Source organism: Nilaparvata lugens, chromosome 4, assembly GCF_014356525.2.
Source record: "Nilaparvata lugens isolate BPH chromosome 4, ASM1435652v1, whole genome shotgun sequence".
Lineage (NCBI taxonomy): Eukaryota > Metazoa > Arthropoda > Insecta > Hemiptera > Delphacidae > Nilaparvata > Nilaparvata lugens.
Window position 1 is genome coordinate 64,632,632 of NC_052507.1, and position 22,004 is coordinate 64,654,635.

At 35.5% G+C, this 22,004-nt stretch overlaps 1 protein-coding gene across 1 annotated transcript in view; it reads right to left on the reverse strand.

Moving 5' to 3' along the window:
* LOC111051520 (neuronal acetylcholine receptor subunit alpha-7-like) overlaps window positions 1-22,004 on the reverse strand; it is a 271,196-nt gene that overhangs the window by 21,979 nt on the left and 227,213 nt on the right. The window contains exon 4 of the mRNA XM_039426189.1: window positions 2,136-2,319. Coding sequence (XP_039282123.1) covers window positions 2,136-2,319 — 184 coding nt within the window. The remainder of the gene's footprint in view (window positions 1-2,135; window positions 2,320-22,004) is intronic.

Sequence of the window (22,004 nt, forward strand, 5' to 3'; positions counted from 1 at the left end):
TGACATGATTTTCCACTATTGAGGAAATCACTGAGTTGATTGCATCACGTTCTGCTTGAATTTTGAAAGCGTGGAAGTTCTGGATTTCCACTTTTCTGTTAGTGCAGTTTAGGAAGTGTATGGTGATCACATCAGTTGAGCGAGAACGGGTTCAATCAACACAAGTTTTTCCAAGTTCAAAACATTAGCACTGAACGTGAGTGAGTGCTACCATGATGAAAAGATGGCATAAGAAGATATAGTGCGTTTATATTCCAAATTTTACTATCAACTGAAGCCGACAGTCCTAGTAGTTATTTTTCGTGAAGATATGTGACGCTGGTAGTCTCTATACCATAGAGAAACAAAAGCATAAGTAGATATCCCATGGTATAGGGCTTTTTGTCGCAACTTTTACTGTTATCTCAAGCCTATAGTCCATGTATTCTTTCCCGTGAAGCTTCATGACGCTGGTAGTCTCTCATATTGTGCCGTTCATACACTCTTACCCGGTCAAAACAGTAAAAATCGACAACAATCGACAGTAATCGGCATGAGATAACAGTAAAATTTGCGACATAAACGCCCTTTACCATGGGATATCTACTTACGCTATTGTTTTTCTATGCTGATACTGTACCGTTCTTACACTCTCACCCCAAAAACACAGTAATAATAGACAGCATTCGATAGTAATCGGCTTGAGTTGACAAAAATCGGCTTGAAATGTGTAATATAAACGTATGGGGATACTATGGGATAATTATCTTCTCATGCTATATTATCTCTATCGTGCAACAGAAGTTTTGCTGTGGGGTATTTAAGCTGCGTTTACACCAAAGTTGTTCATTTTTCGTTCTTATAGATTCTGTTAGATTGAACGGAACTTGACAAACACATATGTTCATCATGTGTATGATAAGTTATGTTCAATCTAATAGAATCTATAAGGTCGGAGGAATAAGCATTTTGTTGATAACTTTGGTGTAAAGGCAGCTTTAGAAGCAACAACTGAATTTTGTGATTTTGAAATATTTACATTTTTGAGTTTGTGGGTGTGCTGAGCATCCAATTGAATTAAGTTACTGTTCAAAATCATCATTTCCATCAATCTTTACATTGCGAGAGTAATAGTAGAATATCTTTAGAATGTTATCGTATCAATCCAAATCAATTCTTCAAGCAATTTACCTAACAAACCAATACAGAACCGGTAACATGTCAAAATGTTGCTGTATCAAAAATGTAGCCTTTGGTGGGCCGTCCACTAGAACCGTTTTCGTCCGAACTAGGATTGGCCGAAAACTACCGAACGCGACCGAACGATCCCCTGACAAAGAAGGGAATAGATGCTCGTCCATTGCAACAGGTTCATACGGCCTTGCACGGCCGATCTAGTTTTCTATCCGAATTGAATGGGATTTTCCGGCCGAACTAACTAGTCGAGCTGAGATAACAAAGTGTTCCTAAACTAAAATTGTTTCACAGTCTTGTTTTTGTTTTTTGGAGTGGATCTGTTTCATAAAGTTAACTATGGACAATGAAAAGGTGATAAGTTTGGTTCAAGAGCATGTTCCATTGTGGGATATGCGAGACAAAAGATATCATCGTCGTGATGTTCAAAGGAATCTGTGGACAAAGATTGCTGCAGAAATAGGATCTGAAGGTGAGATTATTGTAATGAATATTTAATTTAGAGGATATTTGTTTATTTAATTTTCAAAATCTCAATATAACCACTGTTTATGAAAAATTTTGGTGGATATGATAGTAGTTAATTCAATTGGCAACATTCAGTGGATATTTGTTCATTCAATTTTCAAAATCTCAATATAACCACTGTTTATGAAAAATTTTGGTGGATATGATAGTAGTTAATTCAATAATTGGCAACCAGCCAACTACTGAACTAGACTGACGTAAACGGTTCCAATGGACGACCATATTCGGCCGGATTAACGGCCGGCAGATTCGTCCGATCCAACGGCCGAACGGATTGTTTGAATACGGTTCCAGTAGACGGTTACCCTTATGGCTTGTCATGCAAAATTCAACTCATATTAAACAGTTTTTCACATCTTATTTTAGTAAGTTATTTCTTGATTCTGTTCAATTACTAGTGTTATTTGTAAAGTGGAATTAGTAGATGAACTGACCTGATACCCGTCGTAGGTCCAGGAAGCCCACTTCATGTTGCAGCTCTGCACGTCGAACGGAAAGTACTCCACGTCAATGTCGCACGACGACCGATAGATGCCGTGCGACAGCCATACGACTTCGCCCGACTGCGACACGATAACATTCGTGTTGATCACTGCGCTGCTGTACTGCGAGTCGGCACTGCCAAGCACACACAAACACACTAGATAAGTTCAATTTCAATATGAACTAGTAGTTCTGTGAACAGAAGACCTCGCACTCAGTAAGTTACATGACCTGATGTCATGTTTTCACAAAATAAATTAATAATTATCAATTTAAAATATCTAGAAAAAATCCTAAATAAAAAGAGCTTTCGGTACTATCGTACCGTGACGTGTCGTCCCGAATGTGAGTGTGAACGCTGTTATCAGGACTGGCTGCCGTCGTTACGACAACCCTACCACCCATCAGAGAACATTCTGTGTTGTCGTGACGGCGAAAAATCGGTGTGTTTAAATCAACAAAATAACTAACTTACCATAATACTGATTTCCTACAACTTCATTTCTCACTTTTCATGATTTTAGAAATAATTTTCTTTCAATAATATTTTTTTCAATTTTAATCATGAGATTCAAAAAAAAATCGAAGAAAATGTTCTCTATCAAAAACAACTTGGCCTCAGCTTATGGAACGATACATTTTCAAGAATGTTCCATGTTTTTGAACGGGTAGTGTTATAGTCCACTAGACAGCTGATTTATGATGAATAATCTTAAAGTCTGATTTTTACGGTAATATTGGCGTTCAAAGGAGACTCCTTTTCCTTTTGTATTATCCTCAAATGCAACATTTCAAATAACCGTATGTATACTTTTAAACGAGCAATTTCTGTTTTTATGTTAAGATGTTTAGATGTTTGAATTTTTGTATTCACCGGATCTCGAAAACGGCTCTAACGATTCTCATGAAATTCAGAGCATCGTGGTTTATAAAAAAAGATTCGATTTCACTCGGTCCCATCCCTGGGAAACTAGCTGAAAGACACTAAAAGGATAATTATTATTCATCCTTGGAAAACAGCTGATAATAATTATTTCGTCGTCTGTTGGTGATGGAAGTGAGTGAGCGAGTTCATATGTGTGTGGGACTGTGTCAAAATTATGACTCAGCTGTAAACTTTTGTAATCATTAAATCAGGTACTTAGTGCCGGTTACAGAAAAGCCGGGTTATTTTCAAACCTGATTAATTCCATCTTTTTGAAATGGTTTTCTCTGATTTGGTTCACGTGAAATTAATCAGGATTAAAATTTAACAGGTTTTGTGCAACCGGGCCTCTGTGAGGAAATTTTTCTCATTCCTCTGGGAATGAACTCATTTACTGTGATTAGATAGAACATTCCTGTATGAACTGTGAATGTTATTATAATTTCTTCTTTTGTAATAAATTTTTCATGCTTTTGTACTCCAGAGCGAAGCTCGTTCCCGATATTATTTAATTAAGCAGAAATTATATTTTAATTAATTTCGTAATGAATTTTCATAATTAAGATGGAATATTTTGTTAATGATTATCAATTCTACATTGTTAAAAGACGATCTGGCTACAGAGCCAAGCGAGAATGAGATAGACAAGGATAGCAATACAATTCATTTTTTTCATCAGCTGTGCTGAAAGTTGTGTTTTTTCTGGCTCTGAATTTTGTAAAATTACTCAAACATTTATCAATTAAGGTGATTTGAGTGTGATATTTTTGTTTTTTATTCTGTTTTTCATCGGTGAAAATTTAAAAATATTAGTTTTCGTGTTTTTGAGTGAAAATAGACCAAATTTTAGTAAAGTGAAATAACAACACTATTTTGTACTTTTAAAATGTTATCTAAATTTGGAGAGAAATAGTACAAGGAGTATCCTTAGTTTTTCTCTCCCGATCATTGCTTATTTGTAAAAAAGATAAATAAATAAGAATAATTGCTAATCGAACACTGCCATTATAACGTGGACCTCAATATAGATATTCATTCATCAATCAGAGCTCAAATGACAAATCTCAGATCCAAGGTCAACCATAATATTATGTAACGACATTTCGGGACCGGAACCTCACGTGAAACTAATAGCGGAGCCCACATTGACACATCCTAGATCCCAGGTGAGCCCATATGCAACGACAACTCGGAACCGTAACCTCACGTGAAACTATAATAGCGTGGTTTCCAATTCAATCACACCGACTTAATTAAACCGATTTCTGGCGTCATAAGTGAGACCGAATATCTGGTTCTAATTGGAGACTTACATGGATCTAATTGATATTGTTATGGTTTGCCAGATGTGAACGGGATACTGGGGTAGTCAGTAGTTGGCACTGCAAGCGGATAGGACTGGAGCAATCGACACGACTCTTGTCTCTTAATGAAATGGCGTTTCCCTTCTTCCCTTCTCTTCATCCCTTATATTCCATTACACACACTGGAATCCTCAGAGGACACGGAATCATGTCCTATCACTCTCTCTGTCAAGGGTCTCACTCTATCTCACTTGCTCTCACTCTCTCTCTCTCTCTCTCTCTCTCTCTCTCTCTCTCTCTTGGTTCTCTCTTTCTATTTCTTTCTATCCACTAATGAATAAATCCTTAGTTTAATCAATGAAATTAACGTTTTGGTAGAGAGTTAGTGGGGAGGATATTTTTAATATTCTTTCCGAAGAATTGACATTGATATGTCCAAATCTCCGCCAATTTATGTAGATGCATAACAATATAATTATCTACAGTTATTATATTATAAATTGCTTTTTCATATCATATACAGTTCAATAATTATTTTCTTAGTCTATATTATGTAAATTCATCTATAATTTGCTGTATTGTAAGCTATTGTATATAAGTGTATAAGCCAGTATATATTGTAATCTACATAAATAAAGTACTCAATCAATCAATCAATCTCTCTCTCCGGTCGTGTGTTAATGGGAAGGATATTTTATATCCTTCTTAGAGAATCGACAATTATTTGTCGAAACACCGCCGATTTATGAAGTTACATCACATTATTATATTATCGTTATTCCAATTGCATTCGATCTTTATTCTCATTGATGAATTATTCATACTTCGTGAAATTCGTTGAATAACTAGCATTATCGTCATTTAATGTAAATTAGTGTATAAGCCAGTAAATATTGTAACATACATAAATGAAGAAATCCAATCTAATCTAATCTAATCTAATCTATGGTATTTCACTTTCTTTTTCTCTCTCTCTTGAGTAAGAATTGTGTGGCAGAGAGAACCTTGTGTCCTAACTCCGCCCTTAATGGAGACAATCAATCTATCTCATTCTATCTCACTCTATCTTAATCATCATCTCACTAATAATCTCTCACTCTTCTGATTAATGATTCTTTATACTCTGTGAAAACTGTTGCATAATTAGCTATATTGTCATTTATTGTGAATCAGTGTATAAGCCAGAATATATTGTAACTTACATGAGAACCCTAATACTATCCTAATCCAATCTGATCTCTCTAACGGTCAAGAGTTAAGAGGAAAGATATCCTTTTATATCCTATTCTAAGAATGGACAACCAATGATCCAAACTTTCCCGTTTTATTAAATAAAAAGACTAAGAAATTGTCAGAAACCACAGATTTATTGATAATTAGAAAGACCGGTTTCGGTTGTTACACCATTGTCGATCTCTGATAAACTAAAACTAAATACAAGAGCAAATTGTCCAAAAATAGGTTATGTTTGATTAATTTCATAACCAAGATTAAATATTTTGTTGATTAATTTTATTTCTACACTGTTAAAAAGCGATCTCGTGACAGAGCAAAGAGAGGAAGAGATAGCGATATCCGCTTTGTTGAAAGATAGACAAGGATAGCAATACAATTGCTAATCGTACACTGCCATTATAACGGGGACCTGACTATAGAGTAAGTGAGAGAGTGAATCGGTTTTGACCCCGGAAAGGTCAAACAAGGAGATTTATTAATGTAATATTAACTGTTCATTCTCATTTAAAATAATCAATTATATTCATCAAGCCGGAAATTATATTTTCCAATGATTTCACAATGAATTTACATAATCAAGATCAAATATTTTGTTAATTGATTATATTTCTACACTGTTAAAAAACGATCTGGCGACAGAGCAAAGCGAGAAAGAGATTTGCTGAATGATAGACAAGGAGAGCAATACAATCGCTAATCAAACACTGCCATTATAACGTGGACCTCACTATAGAGTAAGTGAGAGAGTAAATCGGTTTTGAGTAAATCGGGAAGGTCAAACAAGGAGATCCGATAGCCTTATTGGTTTATTGTGAACAGGGATATGAAATTCGACGGGGCTCGAGGTTCAAGAAATTGGGGGGCGGGGGTTTCAGGGTTGGTCCGGGAGGGGTTCTAAGGGTTCTAGGAGGGGTAGTTCGAGGGGGGTCCACCCTAATTGCCGGTAGCTGGAGCATTGTTATTCCCACATGACCTCATAACGAGCTTTGGGACAGCATTCAGTACCATACCTCAAAACATTCGCATTAATAGACCGTTTCATGGCGACGTAATAATGGTGGTGACGAGGCATTTCACTGATCTGTTGATTATGGCCTCTATTGTTCGAGATTGCCAATTGTTGTCAGCGATTTGGAATGTGAGAAAGATTTATGTGAGATTCGAATTCTTGATTATTTATCTATTATTCCTTGACTAGCAGGTAACCCATGCTTCGAAAGGGTCTAATTGAAAACTTGACCCACTGAGATATTGAAGAAATAAAAATTTGGTGTAGCGCACTCACACAACTATCCATGCCGTTATGAAAATTGATCCCCTGACGCTAGTGTTCATCTCAAGTCTACTATTTAAAGATCCGAGCTAGCCGGTGACAGGATAATAACGCTGCAGATACACGAAGTCTGCTGTCTCTTCATAGTGAATGATTTAACAGAATCAACAGTTTCAACACAGATTGCAATTGAAATAATAACATTTTCTCGAATTTCGAGCTTATTTTGAAGTTTAGGTGAAAATGTTACTGAACATTAATTATAGAGATTTTCATGCTCAATCTTCTCCACGTGGAATTTTTTGTTTGAATTGTATCTGAAGCCTGATAATTGGGATTTAAAATCAAACTTTGCATAGATGGGGCGGAGGTCCTAGAATTTTTCAGATATGGGACTTGTGGCAGTTGACAGAGCTTATCAATGACTATTTTAGGTACCTATGAATTTGATCAAAATCGTTGGAGCCGTTTTCAATAGAATCGCGAAAAACCCTGTTTTTGACAACATCTTCGTCATTTTAGCCGCCATCTTGAATCGCATTTGATCGAAATTGTTCGTGTCGAATCCTTATAGTGTAAGGACCTCAAGTTCCAAATTTCAAGTCATTCCGTTAATTGGGAGATGAGATATCGTGTACCTACACAGACGCATACACACACACACACACACACACACACACACACACCACACACACACACAGACCAATACCCAGGACTCAGGGGACCTTGAAACGTATAGAATTTTGAGTACGTTAATTTTTTTCGCAAAGCAATACTTTCCTTACTAATAAGGCAAGGAAAATTGAAATAGGTCTTTAACCATCCTCCGTAAATTAAGAATCTGTTTATGTAAAATTTAAAGCTAATCATTTGAGTTGATCAGACGTGATGATGTGTCATTAGTGAATAATTCCTATCCCGTACGTGTATAAGCCAATTCTTGACTTTATTATATTACATATCACTTCAAATTTTATTATAGATTAAATGTCTTTTTGATTTCACGTTGATTATGGTCTCTATTGCTGGAGATTGCTAATTGTTGTCGGCTATTTGAAATGCTAGAAAGATTTATGTTGTGAAATTCGATTTCTTCTAATTGTACGAGGGCTTGTGAAGCAGTTTGTCCCATAGCATGGTTCACGTTAAGGTGCGCACAGATACGCGCCTCCAACACTCCCCGCGCACGCTACGCACTCGCTCTGCAATCGCTCCGATCATGAACGTTACGTGAGATGTTAGCTCTTCTCGCGTTGCACTCTTGCTCCCCGGTCGATCATCAATCGATATGCTCGAGTGACGTTCGATTGCGGAGCAGAGCGAAAGTGTACGTACCTTTATAATAGCAGTGGAAAGGGATAAACTATTGTGTTGCATCCCACTATAGCGTCTATGTGTCGGGATGATAACAATAGGTAGATACGTGGACAGATAAGAGAACAACGTTGCCGATCCTCTGTCTAGTCAATGCCTTTTATAGACAGTAGCTGATAGGCCTACAGGTCTATTGATGTAATATTAGCTGTTCATTCTCGTTTAAAATGATCAATTATATATTATAAAAAAAACCAATAATTCCATTATTGAGATGGAATATTTTGTTGATTTTGTGTAATCAATTATACATTGTTAAAATACAATCTGTCAACAGAGCAAGAGAGACATAGCGCTATCCGCTTTGTTGAATGATAAAGAAGGATAGCAATACCATTGCTAATCAAAGACTGCCATCACAACGTGGATCTCACTATAGAAAGTTGCCTTAGTAGATAAGTGAATGAATAAATTTAAAATGGTGTGACTGATAGTCATACTCGTATTCTCAGGCTCAATTCACACTTGCGCGACTCAAGTCTCTTCTCGACACAGCTTGTATTTTCAAATGGTGACGTCGCGGTGACTATAGTACGTGCAAATTCACTTCTGACTTGGGATGGACATGCGTAGCAGAGAAAGCACATAGCGGGAGGTACACAGAGGAGCAATTTTGCCATTTTGAAGCGGCCAGCGATCTCCAACTTCTGGTGACTGTTCATGTGCTCATGCTGCACATGCGAAGTTTCCTGTCTGAAAGCGGTCTCAGACGACTGACAAATTGGCAACTGCGCTTCCACCTATTAATCTATTAACCACTGTAATTGGCTGATCTCCATTCATTTCTCTGCGCTGCACATTCCTGTGACTGGAGTCACAGTCTCTTCTCGACTTGAGTCGCATGAGTGTGAGTTGAGCCTTATTGAGAAGACTTATAATAATAACCATTTACTCAAAAAACATAATTGCTTACGAAAAGAGCACTAAATTGATGCTTGATAATGGGATGAATATCCTAGAACAGTCGTGTCATCAAATAAACTGAGAGGGCACCTTACTGAAAAGTCCGTGTTATAATAGAAGTATTTGATTGACATTGGTGTTGCTATACTTGTATATCATTCGACAAAGCAGATAGCGAATTTATCGAATCACAGTGTTGTGTATCAAGTTGAGATGATACTGTATCATATTGTGTTTATACTGTATCATGTGTTTCTATACTTGTCTATCATTTGAAAAGCAGATATCACTATAATTATTTATTGATTTTGAGAGTTTTCTGTAGAAATTAATATTTGATAGACATTCTGGCTACTCAAGTTCAGAGTTCAATCGTTCATAAACTTGAAGGTCTCCTTTTTTCTTTAGGTCTACTTTTCAATATGAATAAATATATAAATCTGAGTACCCTTTTTAAATTATTTCTTCACGACATGTTTACTACCAATCACTCAGAGGTTGAAATGGCATTAGTAGCCGAAACATGTCGTGACGAAATAATTTAAAAAGGGTACTCAGATTTATATTTCTATTTATATCTAAAAGGATTTCTCAATCATAAAATTATACTTTTTTAAGGTTGCAATCAGTAATCGAAGATTTTCATCAAAATGTTATAATAAGGGTTGAGGCAGAACTCAGAAATCATTCTATTATAGAATCGAGAAAGTAGGTAATGTCTAAAGAGAAGATAATAGCTACACCACCTGCCTCCTAATTCTGCATAAATTTTCCAATTTTTTTTCTTCAAAATTCTCCACCTGGGCCAGCCAGCTCACTCGATATTATCACTATTATCTACATAAAAACGCCAAACGGCCAAGATGAGATACCTCATCATCTACTTCACCGTATTATGATGAAGATCTCTTTATTAATATTGTAATTCAGCTCCTTAAACGTCTTTATAGTAAGGTTCATGTTGTAATAACAGTATTCGATCAATATTGCTGTTGCTATCCTTGTCTATCATTCGACAAAGCAGATAGCGCTATCCTTTTCTAGCTCCGCAAGTTGCCAGAACGTCTTCTATCATTATATGAATATAATTTATTATAAAAATATTTAATCTCAATAATGGAAGTTTATGATATTGTAACATTAAAAAGTGGAAAATCAAGTTAGTGTCCTGCTTCTATAGTGAGGTCCACGTTATAATGATAGTGGAGGAAGATATAAGGAAAGCGTTGCCAATTCTCTGCCTTGCCACTGCCTTCCATAGAGGATAGCTGATACCGGTATCTGATGTAATATGTTGTAATGATGTGTTGATGAAGTAAAATGAACTGTTATTCTTGTTAAAACTAATCAGTTATATTTTATTCTTAATGAAAATAGATTTAACTAACAATATATAATAAATAAATAATTTTATTTCCATAATAAATTTCACTTGACATTCATTTTAAGTTTTGGAAATTATATGACTACTTTGACAAGTTGTGTAGTCATTGTTAGTAATGTATTTAATTGTAATTACTAAATTGTTGAGACATAGATTGATTTTTTTTTGGAGTTCAGTCACTTTACAGACATTTTAGCGCACGAAGTCTGTAGCATCCTGTAAACTTTAATGACTATTCCCAACAAGGCAAGATAACTAGCAAGAAGCAAAAAATCAAATATAACAATATATTCGAATCAAATACATTCAATCTTTATTATAAAAATGCATTATATAATCATTGGAAAAAACTTTTTCTAGGCGAATAAAATGAAATTCATCATTCTAAACAAGAAAGAACAGTTAATTTCACATCAGCTATAAACTATCTTCTATAGAAAGCAGTCACAAGGCAGTAGATCGGCTACCCTGTTCTCCTATCTTTATCCACTTCCATTATAACATTATTCCTTACTATATTAATCGCCGTTGTTTTCCGTCAGAAAAGCGAAAAGCCAAAAGTTAAAAAGTCAGAGATTGGAACAGTCTGTATTGGAAATGTCAGTTGACCAGGATTCGAGAGTTAAGCTGTCACCGAACGATATTTTGACAACTGGAAAATCGGATGTATCAATGGTTAGTTCGCACAAATCCCTCAAACAAAACATAAATAAATGAACGAACAGAAGCTGAAAGTTTTGTATGCTGTTGCATGGGAAAAAACAGAAAAGGGTGGAGCACCCAAGCTCTTCCAGTTAGTTCAACGATAGCATAGTTCGTTTAACCATTGAGAAAAGATAGTACAAGTATAATTATATCCCATGGTATAGGCCGTTCATGCTCCAATTTTCAATCTTAATTCAAGCCGATAGTCCTGGTAGTTGTTTTTCGTGGAACTATATGACGCTGATAGTCTCTGATACTGTGCAGTTCTTACACTCTTACCCCAGCAAAACACTAATAAGAGACAGTAGTCGACAGCAATTGGCTTGAGTTAACAGAAAATCGGCTTGAAATTTATATAATGGTGTAATGGCAGTATTTGATTAACAGTAAGTAGTGTTGCTATCCTTGTCAATCATTCGACAAAACAGATAGCGATATCCTTTTCTAGCTCCGCAGCGTTGCCAGATAGTGTTTCAACAATGTAGAAATATAACTACCCAACAAAATATTCAATAATAACATTATAGAAATCCAGTATTAAATCATCCAAAAATATTTTTTCACGACGAATAAACTATAAAATTGATCATTTTAAACATCAACGAACAGAGTTGACATTACATCAGATATACCGGTTTCCTCTCCAGAAGGCAGTGGCAAGGCGGAGAAGCGGCTACGCTATTCGTTTAAAGAAATTAATCCAAGTATGTGAAGGACTTTTCTCCATATTGTAAATGTTTTTTCTATGTTTAATAAATGCCTCTGATATGGGTTGCATGACAAAGAAAAAAAATCTTTCACCACTGTCATATTAACGTGGACCTCACTATAGAAGTACTGTATTTCAAGCCTCTATGATAATAATTAGTGGATGAATATTTTCTCAACACACGTAAAAACCCTTCTAGATAGCAAGATGAAAATGGGAGATGAACCGATTGTACATTACTCTCCACGAGAACTGAGAATTATAATCTCATCAGTAAGACATCAGCTACCAACACATCGGCGACACAAATAACACATTGTTCCTCAGTTAGTCTCCTGCTGACAATGGAAGCGCTTTGCCATCCTTTATGCGGAGATGTCTCGCTTCAATCGTTGAGTTCTGAGAGAATGTGGCTGAGTGGTTCGGGGTGCATTGTACCAAGCCGGTGATTAATCAGCGGAACAATACTCAAGTAAGCTCTGATAGACACTGGATGACGTCACAGAATTCAGCACCACACAGGCGCCGAGGTTATTCATGTCATTTCGTTTGTTTACTAATTCAACTTTCAGTCGAGCAGAGATATTTGAATACATTATACAACGACAACAACTGACCGATCCGCATCGCAACTCGAACGCTCCCAGTCGTATAATTGACGGAAACCGAAGTTTTCGAGCTTGAATTTCACTGACATTCGGTGGCCTGATGCGAAATCGTGTTGTTGTCCGAAGAAGTTTTCATGTTGGAGAGTTGACAGACATGTAATTTTTTACTGGATAAATACATGATCTGATTGATTACATCATGAACACTGAATTAAACCCCACACTCATCATGAAGCGCTCCAATCACAAAACGTTGGGATGACGAAGTCCAGTGAGGTCCACGTTATAATGGCAGTGTTTGATTAGCAATGTTGTTGCTATCCTTGTCTATCATTCAACAAAGCGGATAGTGCTATCTCTTCCTATTCAACAAATGGCAGTGTTTGATTAACAAAGTCTTGTGTATCATTCAACAAAGCGGATAGTGATATCTCTTTCTCGCTTTGCTCTGTTGCCAAATTGTCTTTCAACAATGTAGAATTAATAATTGATCAACAAAATATTCCATCTCATTCTTCATGAACACTGAATCAAACCCCACACTTATCATGAAGCGCTCCAATCACAAAACGTTAGGATGACGAAGTCCTATGAAGAGGTCCACGTTATAATGGCAGTGTTTGATTAGCAATGGTATTGCTATACTTGTCTATCATTCAAAAAAGCGGATAGTGCTATCCCTTTCTCGCTCTGCTCTGTTGCCAAATAGTCTTTCAAAAATGTAGAATCCTATTATATTAAGCGAGCAATTTCTGTATATATCTGGCTATTTTTATATAGGGTTATTTTTATATCTGGTATTTATGTTCAACGGATCTCGAAAACGGCTCTAAAGATTTTTACGAAATTTGGAACATAGTAGGTTTATGATATAAAAATTCGATTGCAGTAGGTCTCATTCTTGGGAAAGCTTGCTGAACGACATTGAAAGGGATAATTCATCCTTGGAAAACAGATGATAATTTCGTCGTCACTCGATAACAGAAGATGCGTGTGCCTGTGTGGGAGAGAGACAGAATCATTTCCAGCTGTGTAATCTTAATCAATCAGCGAGAAATTTTATCTAGCTAGACAATTTAATCGATTTGATCAACATAATCTGATTTGTTGACATGATATAATAATCCTCCTAAACTATAGTATATCATAATTTTCAAAGTTGATCATTATTTGACAATTTCAAGTGATTTGTTATTCAATTTGGTTTGTATATAATCTGAATTATAATTTTTTGTTTTCAAATGTTTGAACAGAAAATCGAACCTGAATTCAAGTGTATGGAACATAACCTACTTTTTGGACTATTTATAGTGTATAAATCAAAATTCTAGGAAAAAGAGTTTTGGGCTGTGCTTGTTAGTACTTCCCCAATCGTTTTAAAGAATTGTGTTTGGTTTATTAAAAGTCAATAGATAAATAACGAGCGAAGCTCGGTGTCCCGATATTTAATAATTAATCAACAAAATATTCCATATTAATTATGAAAATTCATTGAGAAATTATTGAAAAATATAATTTCTTGCTTGATAATATATGATTGATTATTTCAAACGAGAATGAAAATCAATGAACCTGTATCAGCTACCGTCAATAGAAGGCATTGACAAGACAGAGGATCGGCTACGTTGATCTCCTATCTTTCTCAATTGCCATTATAGCGTGGACCTCACTATAGGAAGGTGCATGCTGTACATAATGGCGAGAGCCAACTTCAGAGGCTTCTCTTATAATTTTCTATATCAAGTTCAAAATACCGACAAGAAGTATGTGGGAGAATTCTACGTTCCCCTATTAATGGAAAGTTACAATGTTTATAGGCTCCGAATCTATAAGGTTCAAAAAAGATGATTAAAGTTTCAGAGTTTAACAGTTTATACTAAAAAGAGTACTATATTCCTCTACTAATATGAAGTTGATTGGCTCTCAGCCTATAAGGTTGAAAGAAGATTATTCAAAATCTAAAGTTCAACAGATTGGTCCAAAAAGAGTACTATGTTCCTCTACTAATATAAAGTTACAACGTGAATAGGCTCCGAACCTATAAGGTTTAAAAAAGATAACTGAAATTTCAAAGTTCAATCGATTAGTCTAAAAAGAGCATAGCTCTTTCCTTATCAACTTATATAGCTCTTTCTATCAGAGAGATTACTAAAAAGTTTTTAGCTCTTTTCTTATCAACAGATAGCTTTTTATACTAGAGAGATTAGGCTGAAAAGAGTAAAGCTCTTTTGTTACTAACTTACTCTGGCCCCTACCTGTTCCTATCTGATAGCAGGCTCCTGATCGACTGGAATGTCAAGTGATTCGCTTGACTTGAGAAAACAAACTTTATATCGACAAGAAAATCTCATTAGACGTGTTTTAATTACTAACCTCCATTCCCTCGTATAATCTAAGCTAGAGTCAAGCCAGGAAGTACATTTTCCATGACGAAGACATGTTATCAGAGATTAAAAATTCGTCTGAAAATAAATTCACAAAGGACTCCTGGTGGGAAAGCTAGTCTGATTATAGTGAGGTCCACGTTACAATGGCAGTATTTGATTAACATTGGTGTTGCTATCCTTGTCTATCATTCGTCGCAGCAGATAGCAGCTCTATTCATTTCTACCTATGCAACGTTGTCTGATGGTTTTTCAGCTGTGTTCGAAATACTAACGAGAATTATATGGGAGAAATCTCCGTTCCTCTACTAATGGAAAGTATGAATATTATAGCATGTGGACTGCCAAAGTAACTTCACTCCCCCAGCCCCTTTTCCGTTGTACTCTTAAATTTGACAACAACTTGAAGCCGAGGGAATCTGAAAATAGTTATTTGTGCAACTAGTGCGCAAAGTGACAGTTTGCTGCACCTAAAGAAACGTTTACGCCCGAGCCGTAGGCGAGTGCAGCAGAGGAACTTTGCTCACGTATTTCACATTAGACTTTTCCTACAGTTTACTATTGAATATGAGGAGTGGTTGGAAATGGGTAAAATAATGGCTGAAGTCCATCAAATGTTTGTGTGTGTGATGCTGTTATTAATAACAACCTTAATTCATTTAAAAATTAATAATTCAACGGAAGTTGAAAATTCTAAGCCATAGTTCTCATTTTTATTCATTCAAGAATCAGAAAAAATACATATAGAACAAAAAATTCGCATTCAAAATACACGCCAACAGCTGATTAGGATGGCTGCAAGATGGCTGAACCGACAAGCGCGCGACCTAGCGGGAAGAATCGTACCTAAGTTTGTTTCATCCAGCTAAAAAGTACTGAAACTGGATTCAGAAATTTAGACTTTTGCTCAAATTACCGAGAAAAATGCTCAAAGTAAACTGAAAAATAACATAGACAACAGAGAATATTTATTGTAGTATTCTTATGTTTTTTTTTTATTTATATGGATATTGAACGGTAATCATTTAGCCTCAAAATTCGAATTTTATAATGTATATTTGCTACTTTTCTCATTGCATGCAGTTGAAATAATAATTATCAATAGAAAAGAACTATTATTTATTATTAAATTATGAGAATTCGTAAATTATGATTATTTAATTATGATTTAGATGAACATTATTATAGTTTTGGATTTCTAGATTGGGATTTTATCATTAATGTAGGGTAGACATTGAAATGATCCTTATCTAAATCTAACCACAGTCATTGTTACCAACTTAATTTTTGTTTCCGTGCACTAATCCTCCATATAACCCACCAAGTATTTTGTGTTGCCATGTTGCAAATCTGGAGTACGCAAAGTAATACTTTGCGCACTAGAGCGGAAAAGTGATTCTTTGCATTCTGTAATCAGTGCAGGAATGGTCACTTTTCAAGGTAACTGTAGAAAATAGTTATTTGTGCAACTAGTGCGCAAAGTGACAGTTTGCTGCACCGAAAGAAACGTTTACGCCCGAGCCGTGGGCGAGGGCGGAATGGTTTCTTGAGTGCAGCAGAGGAACTTTGCGCACGTATTTCACATCAAATTTTTCCTACAGTTACCATTGAATATGAGAAGTGTTTGACTATGGGTAAAATGATGGCTGAAATCCATCAAATGTTTGTCTGTATAATTTTATTATTAATAACAATTTAACTCATTTCAAACTTCATAATACAATTGAAAATTGATAATCAATAGTTTATTCAAATTAAAATTAAATTAATCCAATGAATTTGAAAATTTGAATAATTTTGAGTAAATCATAATTTCTAAATAATTTTCAACCAATCAATTTATGGATGAAAAACTATATTTGAAATAATGAATAATTAATAATATTCAAAATGTTTAATTTAATGAGATCTCATCTTTATTTATTTGAAAATCAGAAAAAATATAGATAGAACAAATTCACATCCAAAATACACGCCAACAATGTCAACAGCTGATTGGGATTCTTGCAAGATGATACACAAAGTATTAAGAGTACGCAAAGTAATACTTTGCGCACTAGAGCGGAAAAGTGATTCTTTGCGTTCTGTAATCAGTGCAGGAATGGTCACTTTTCAAGGTAACTGTAGGAAAAAATTATTATCCTCTTACAGAGAAAGTACTTGCGATAAGCCAGTGAATAGATTGAATATTTACTGTGTCGCCTCTTTAGAGGGTGGCCTTCGAAATGGAGGATGTCGATTCAATAGGCCCTGTGTATGAATATAATTAATGAACAAAATAATATGTAATCCGAATCATGAGGATTATTAATGAATCGATAAAAATATATTCACTTGAATGAAATATCATATTGATCATTGTAAACAAGAATGAACAGTTGCTGTCTCTTAAGATATACTCTTATGATATTAAGGTATCAGTTAACAACTAACATAGAAGGCAGTGGCAAGGCAGAGAACCCTCTACTCTCCCATCTAACCTATACTCCTCATCTTTATCCCCTCGTATAAACCTAGCTGAAACTAAGCCAGGACGTAAATATTCTACGACGAAAACATGTTGTCATCAAAGATGATGAATTGGCATGGAAATAAATTCACAAAAAATTTCCTGGCGGGATAGCTGGTCTGATTAGGAGTCATCAGAATGTTGAAATCCTCTTACTTTGGTGAGGATCATCCCTCTTACAGTTGAGATCATACAGGATGTGAACGTAATAATTAAGGGGATGTAAATGTGGCTCAGCTTATGTGCCAGTCATATCTTTGATTACACAGCTTCAATACACATTATTATTATTATAGCGACAGTGTATCCTGTCGGAGTTGACATTATAGCTGACGGCAACACGCCCTTCAATCTCCTTGCTTGCAGTAAGCTCTGCCCCAATAAATGTCGCTGGAATATATCCTCAAAGCCATAATATAATCAGAGATAGATATAATACATTCTCACAGTCATAATATAACCAGAGATAGAATATAATACATCCTCACAGTCATAATATAACCAGAGATAGAATATAATACATCCTCAGTCATAATTTGATCAGAGATAGAAGTATATTTTCTTCTCGCTCATATAATACAGCATCATCTGCAGGTAGATTCTAATGTTTGTGTTTTTTATGGATGATATTCTCTGTTGATGAACAAACAAAATTCCACGGAATCATCCTATAGTGAGGTCCACGTTATAATGACAGTGTTTGGTTAGCAATGAAATTGCTATCCTTGTCTCTCATTCAACAAAGGGGATAGCGCTATCTCTTTCTCGGTTTGCTCTGTTGTCAGATAATCGTTTAACAATGTAGAATTAATGACGTGTACTATATGTATCTCGATTGCTATTTTTGTAAAGTACCTATGTTGTAAAGGAGGAATAAAGATTATTTGAATTTGAATTTGAATTTGAATTTGAATCTTTTAACAATGTGGAATTGATAATTAATCAACGAAATATTACATATCAATTACGAAAATTCATTATGAAGTCATTGAAAAATATAATTTCTTCTTAATAAAATATAATTGATTAGTTTATACGAGAATGAACAGTTGATATTGCATCAATTAACCTGTATCAGCTACCGTCTATAGAAGGCATCAACAAGACTAAGGATCGGCAACGTTGTTCTTCCACTTTCCTCCACTGTCATTATAACGTGAACCTCACTATAGAAATGCGGTTGAGGTACGGGAAAATATCAGTATGCGATCCTGGTATGTTCGCTCATTCGTAATTTTAAACACGGAATGCTATGTTTGTTTGCGTCCAATATGAAGGAAGTTGATGAAGAATTGAGGAGAATGTGAAATGGAGGATGAAGAGTTGAGAATGGAGACCAAATTCCCTTTTTCAATTCATTTATGTCGTCATATCTCCTGAACTGGTGAAAATTTTACTGATCTGTTTGCAGATTCAAGTTCCTCGCATCAAGAAGCATGAGAAGGCAGAGTTGATAATGATTTTATTTTTCCCGAAAAAATGAGAAAAATAATGTACTGACCAATTTCCGTTTTCCAATATATTAATGAGGTCGTATCCCATGAACGGGCGATAATTTTGCTTATTCGTTCGCAGATTCGGATTCCTCGCTTCAAGCAGCATAAGAAGGCAGAGTTGATAAGGATTTCATCTTTCCCGAAAAAATGAAAAATAATGTACTGACCAATTTCCGTTTTCCAATATATTAATGAGGTCGTATCTCATGAACGGGCGATAATTTTGCTTATTCGTTCGCAGATTCGGATTCCTCGCTTCAAGCAGCATAAGAAGGCAGAGTTTATGATCTTTTTATCTATTTCGAAGAAATGAGAATAATAATGTACTGACTTATCTGCGTTTTTCAATAAATGAAAGTGGTCATATCTCCTGAACGGGAGAAAACTCTGCTAATTTTTTTGCAGATTCAGTATCAGTATCCTCGCTTCAAGGAACATAAGAAGGCAAGGTTGATAATGATTTTATTGCTCCCGATAAAATGAGAAAAATAATGTACTGACCAATTTGCGTTTTCCAATATATTTAAGAAGCCATATCTCCTGAACGGAAAAAAATTTTGCTAATCCGTTTGTAGATTCGGGTTTCTCGCATCAAGGAGCATAAGAAGGCAGAGTTGATAATCAAATCAATAATGATTTTATCTCATCCGAAAAAATAGAAAAATAATGTACTGACCAATTTCCGTTTTCCAATATATTTAATGTGAATTGATGTATGAGCCTGTATAATATTGAAGTATATATACATGGATGAAGAGCTCAAATCTAATATTATCTCAATAATATCTCAATAGTATGATAATCATTTCAAATGTCAAATGAAAGCTATATGAATAGAACAAAGGACTTTTGCTACTGCAAATATGAACCGAAGAACAAATCCATCTTCAATTTAAATAGCGCTCTCCAGCTATGAAAATCGTTATCGAAACCAGGATAAAATCAGGAGTATCATTTTATTATTTAGTAAATGAAATATAAAGAAATTCATTCATGAACGTTGATGATCTCTTTTAGAAGAATTGCAGAAAAGACTATAATGATTATTCCTACTTTATTCTAACAATTCCATAGTATGATAATAATAATAATAATATCGTGTGACCTGGCTGGCTCAGATCTGGTGTTCAGGTCGTAACCGATCAATTTCTGGGCCTCTGACATGTCTGCTTTTTAGGCTGCCGGGACCGACGGCTTATCGTGTCGATTTCATAATAAATTGAAGGTTTCGACTTCTGTTCTATCATACTTGTTAAAAACCTCCAGACATCGTCTTTATAAAATATATAAATACATTGTATATTAGATTTTGTGAAGTGAACAACTAAAAGACTTAATCTAATTCGGACTATGTGCGACCTTATATAAATTTGGGAGAGGAATAGCACAAGGTTACCTTATTTTTAATATAAAAATAAACTAGCCGTCAGGCTCGCTTCGCTCGCCATATTCGTCTAGCAAGGGGGCTCCGCCCCCTGGACCCCCGACTGAATAGTCCAAGAATGAGATCAGCAGGCTCGCTTCGCTCGCCTACATTTTTCATTTGAGCATTTTTATCATATGTTAGGACAATCCAGTCGGGGGTCCAGACTAAACGTCTGGCTAAACGGATATGGCGAGTAATATGATATTCCCAGGATTGGAGTGGCAGTGCCCAATCAATTTTCCGCGATAAATGCATTTAAATCTTCACCTTGGTGCCAACCTAACAAAGTCAACTCAACTTAATGCCAACCTGACAAAATTATTAATTTAGTTGCCAGTTAACAACTGTTTCGAACAGGTACTCTATCTAGATTATTGCTCTATAGTAACATATGATATGGAAATTTCAATTATTATAATTAAGAGATTGGGAGAAGAAGAATATACATGCTAAAAGACGAACTTTAAACCCTTAAAAACAACCCTTAGAGTTGAAATATTGTCAAAAGATTTCTTAGTGCGCCTCTAAAGGGCCAACTGAACATACCTACCAAATTTGAACGTTTTTGGTCCGGTAGATTTTTAGTTATGCGAGTGAGTGAGAGAGTCAGTCAGTCAGTGAGTGAGTGAGTGCCATTTCGCGTTTATATATATATATATATATATATCTATATATCTATATATATATATATATATAATATATATATATATATATATATATATATATATATAGATGAAGAATCAATCAATCAATAAAGATGATTTTCAATTGGAGATGATTACTGGTAATATTTATTAAGAATGTTCCTCTTCCAAGTAGTTTTTCAAACCATGCTACGAAAATGAGACAAAAATACTTGATAACTCATTCTGGGAAGCACAATGGCTGAGATAGCCGAAAGCAATTCTGTCGGGATATAATGATGAAACAATCTGGCGTGTTTCTGAGATAATTGGAGATGAGATGTAATGAAAGACGCGCGTTGTCACCAAATGTAATTTCCTACCTTTGCTTCCGTTTTTCACCGCAGCTCATGTCATGTTTTTCCTTTAAGGACCTCTAAAATGCTGTCAAAGCGGTGCTCTGAAAAAAACCTCGCCTTGTGTTTTGTCGTTTGCTGAAAATTACGACGAAATCTTCTCAGTAGCATGGCACTTCCTACGGTGGCGTTTCCACTTCCTACGGTGGGGTTTCCACTTCCTACGGTGGGGTTTCCACTTCCTACGGTGGAGTTTCCTACGAACCAATCAAGCGTGGCGTTTCCTATGAACCAAAATTGAATCGTGGACTTTTCTACGAACCGATTAAGCGAGGCGTTTCCTGAGAGTATAGGATGAAATTCTATAGCTCACATTCTATACTGTCCGAGCGTTTCCTACGAACCAAAATTCAATCGTGGACTTTTCTACTTTGGAACTAGGGATGTCAATCCCGGGACTGATTTCCAATCCCGGTATTTCGGGATTATCCAATATCAATCCCGGGATCCCGGGACTGATCCCGGGATTGGCGAAAATCAGTTTAATTCATTTTTTACCAATTGTTCCTCCTCAATTACATGCTCAGTAACAGTGTGTGTAGATG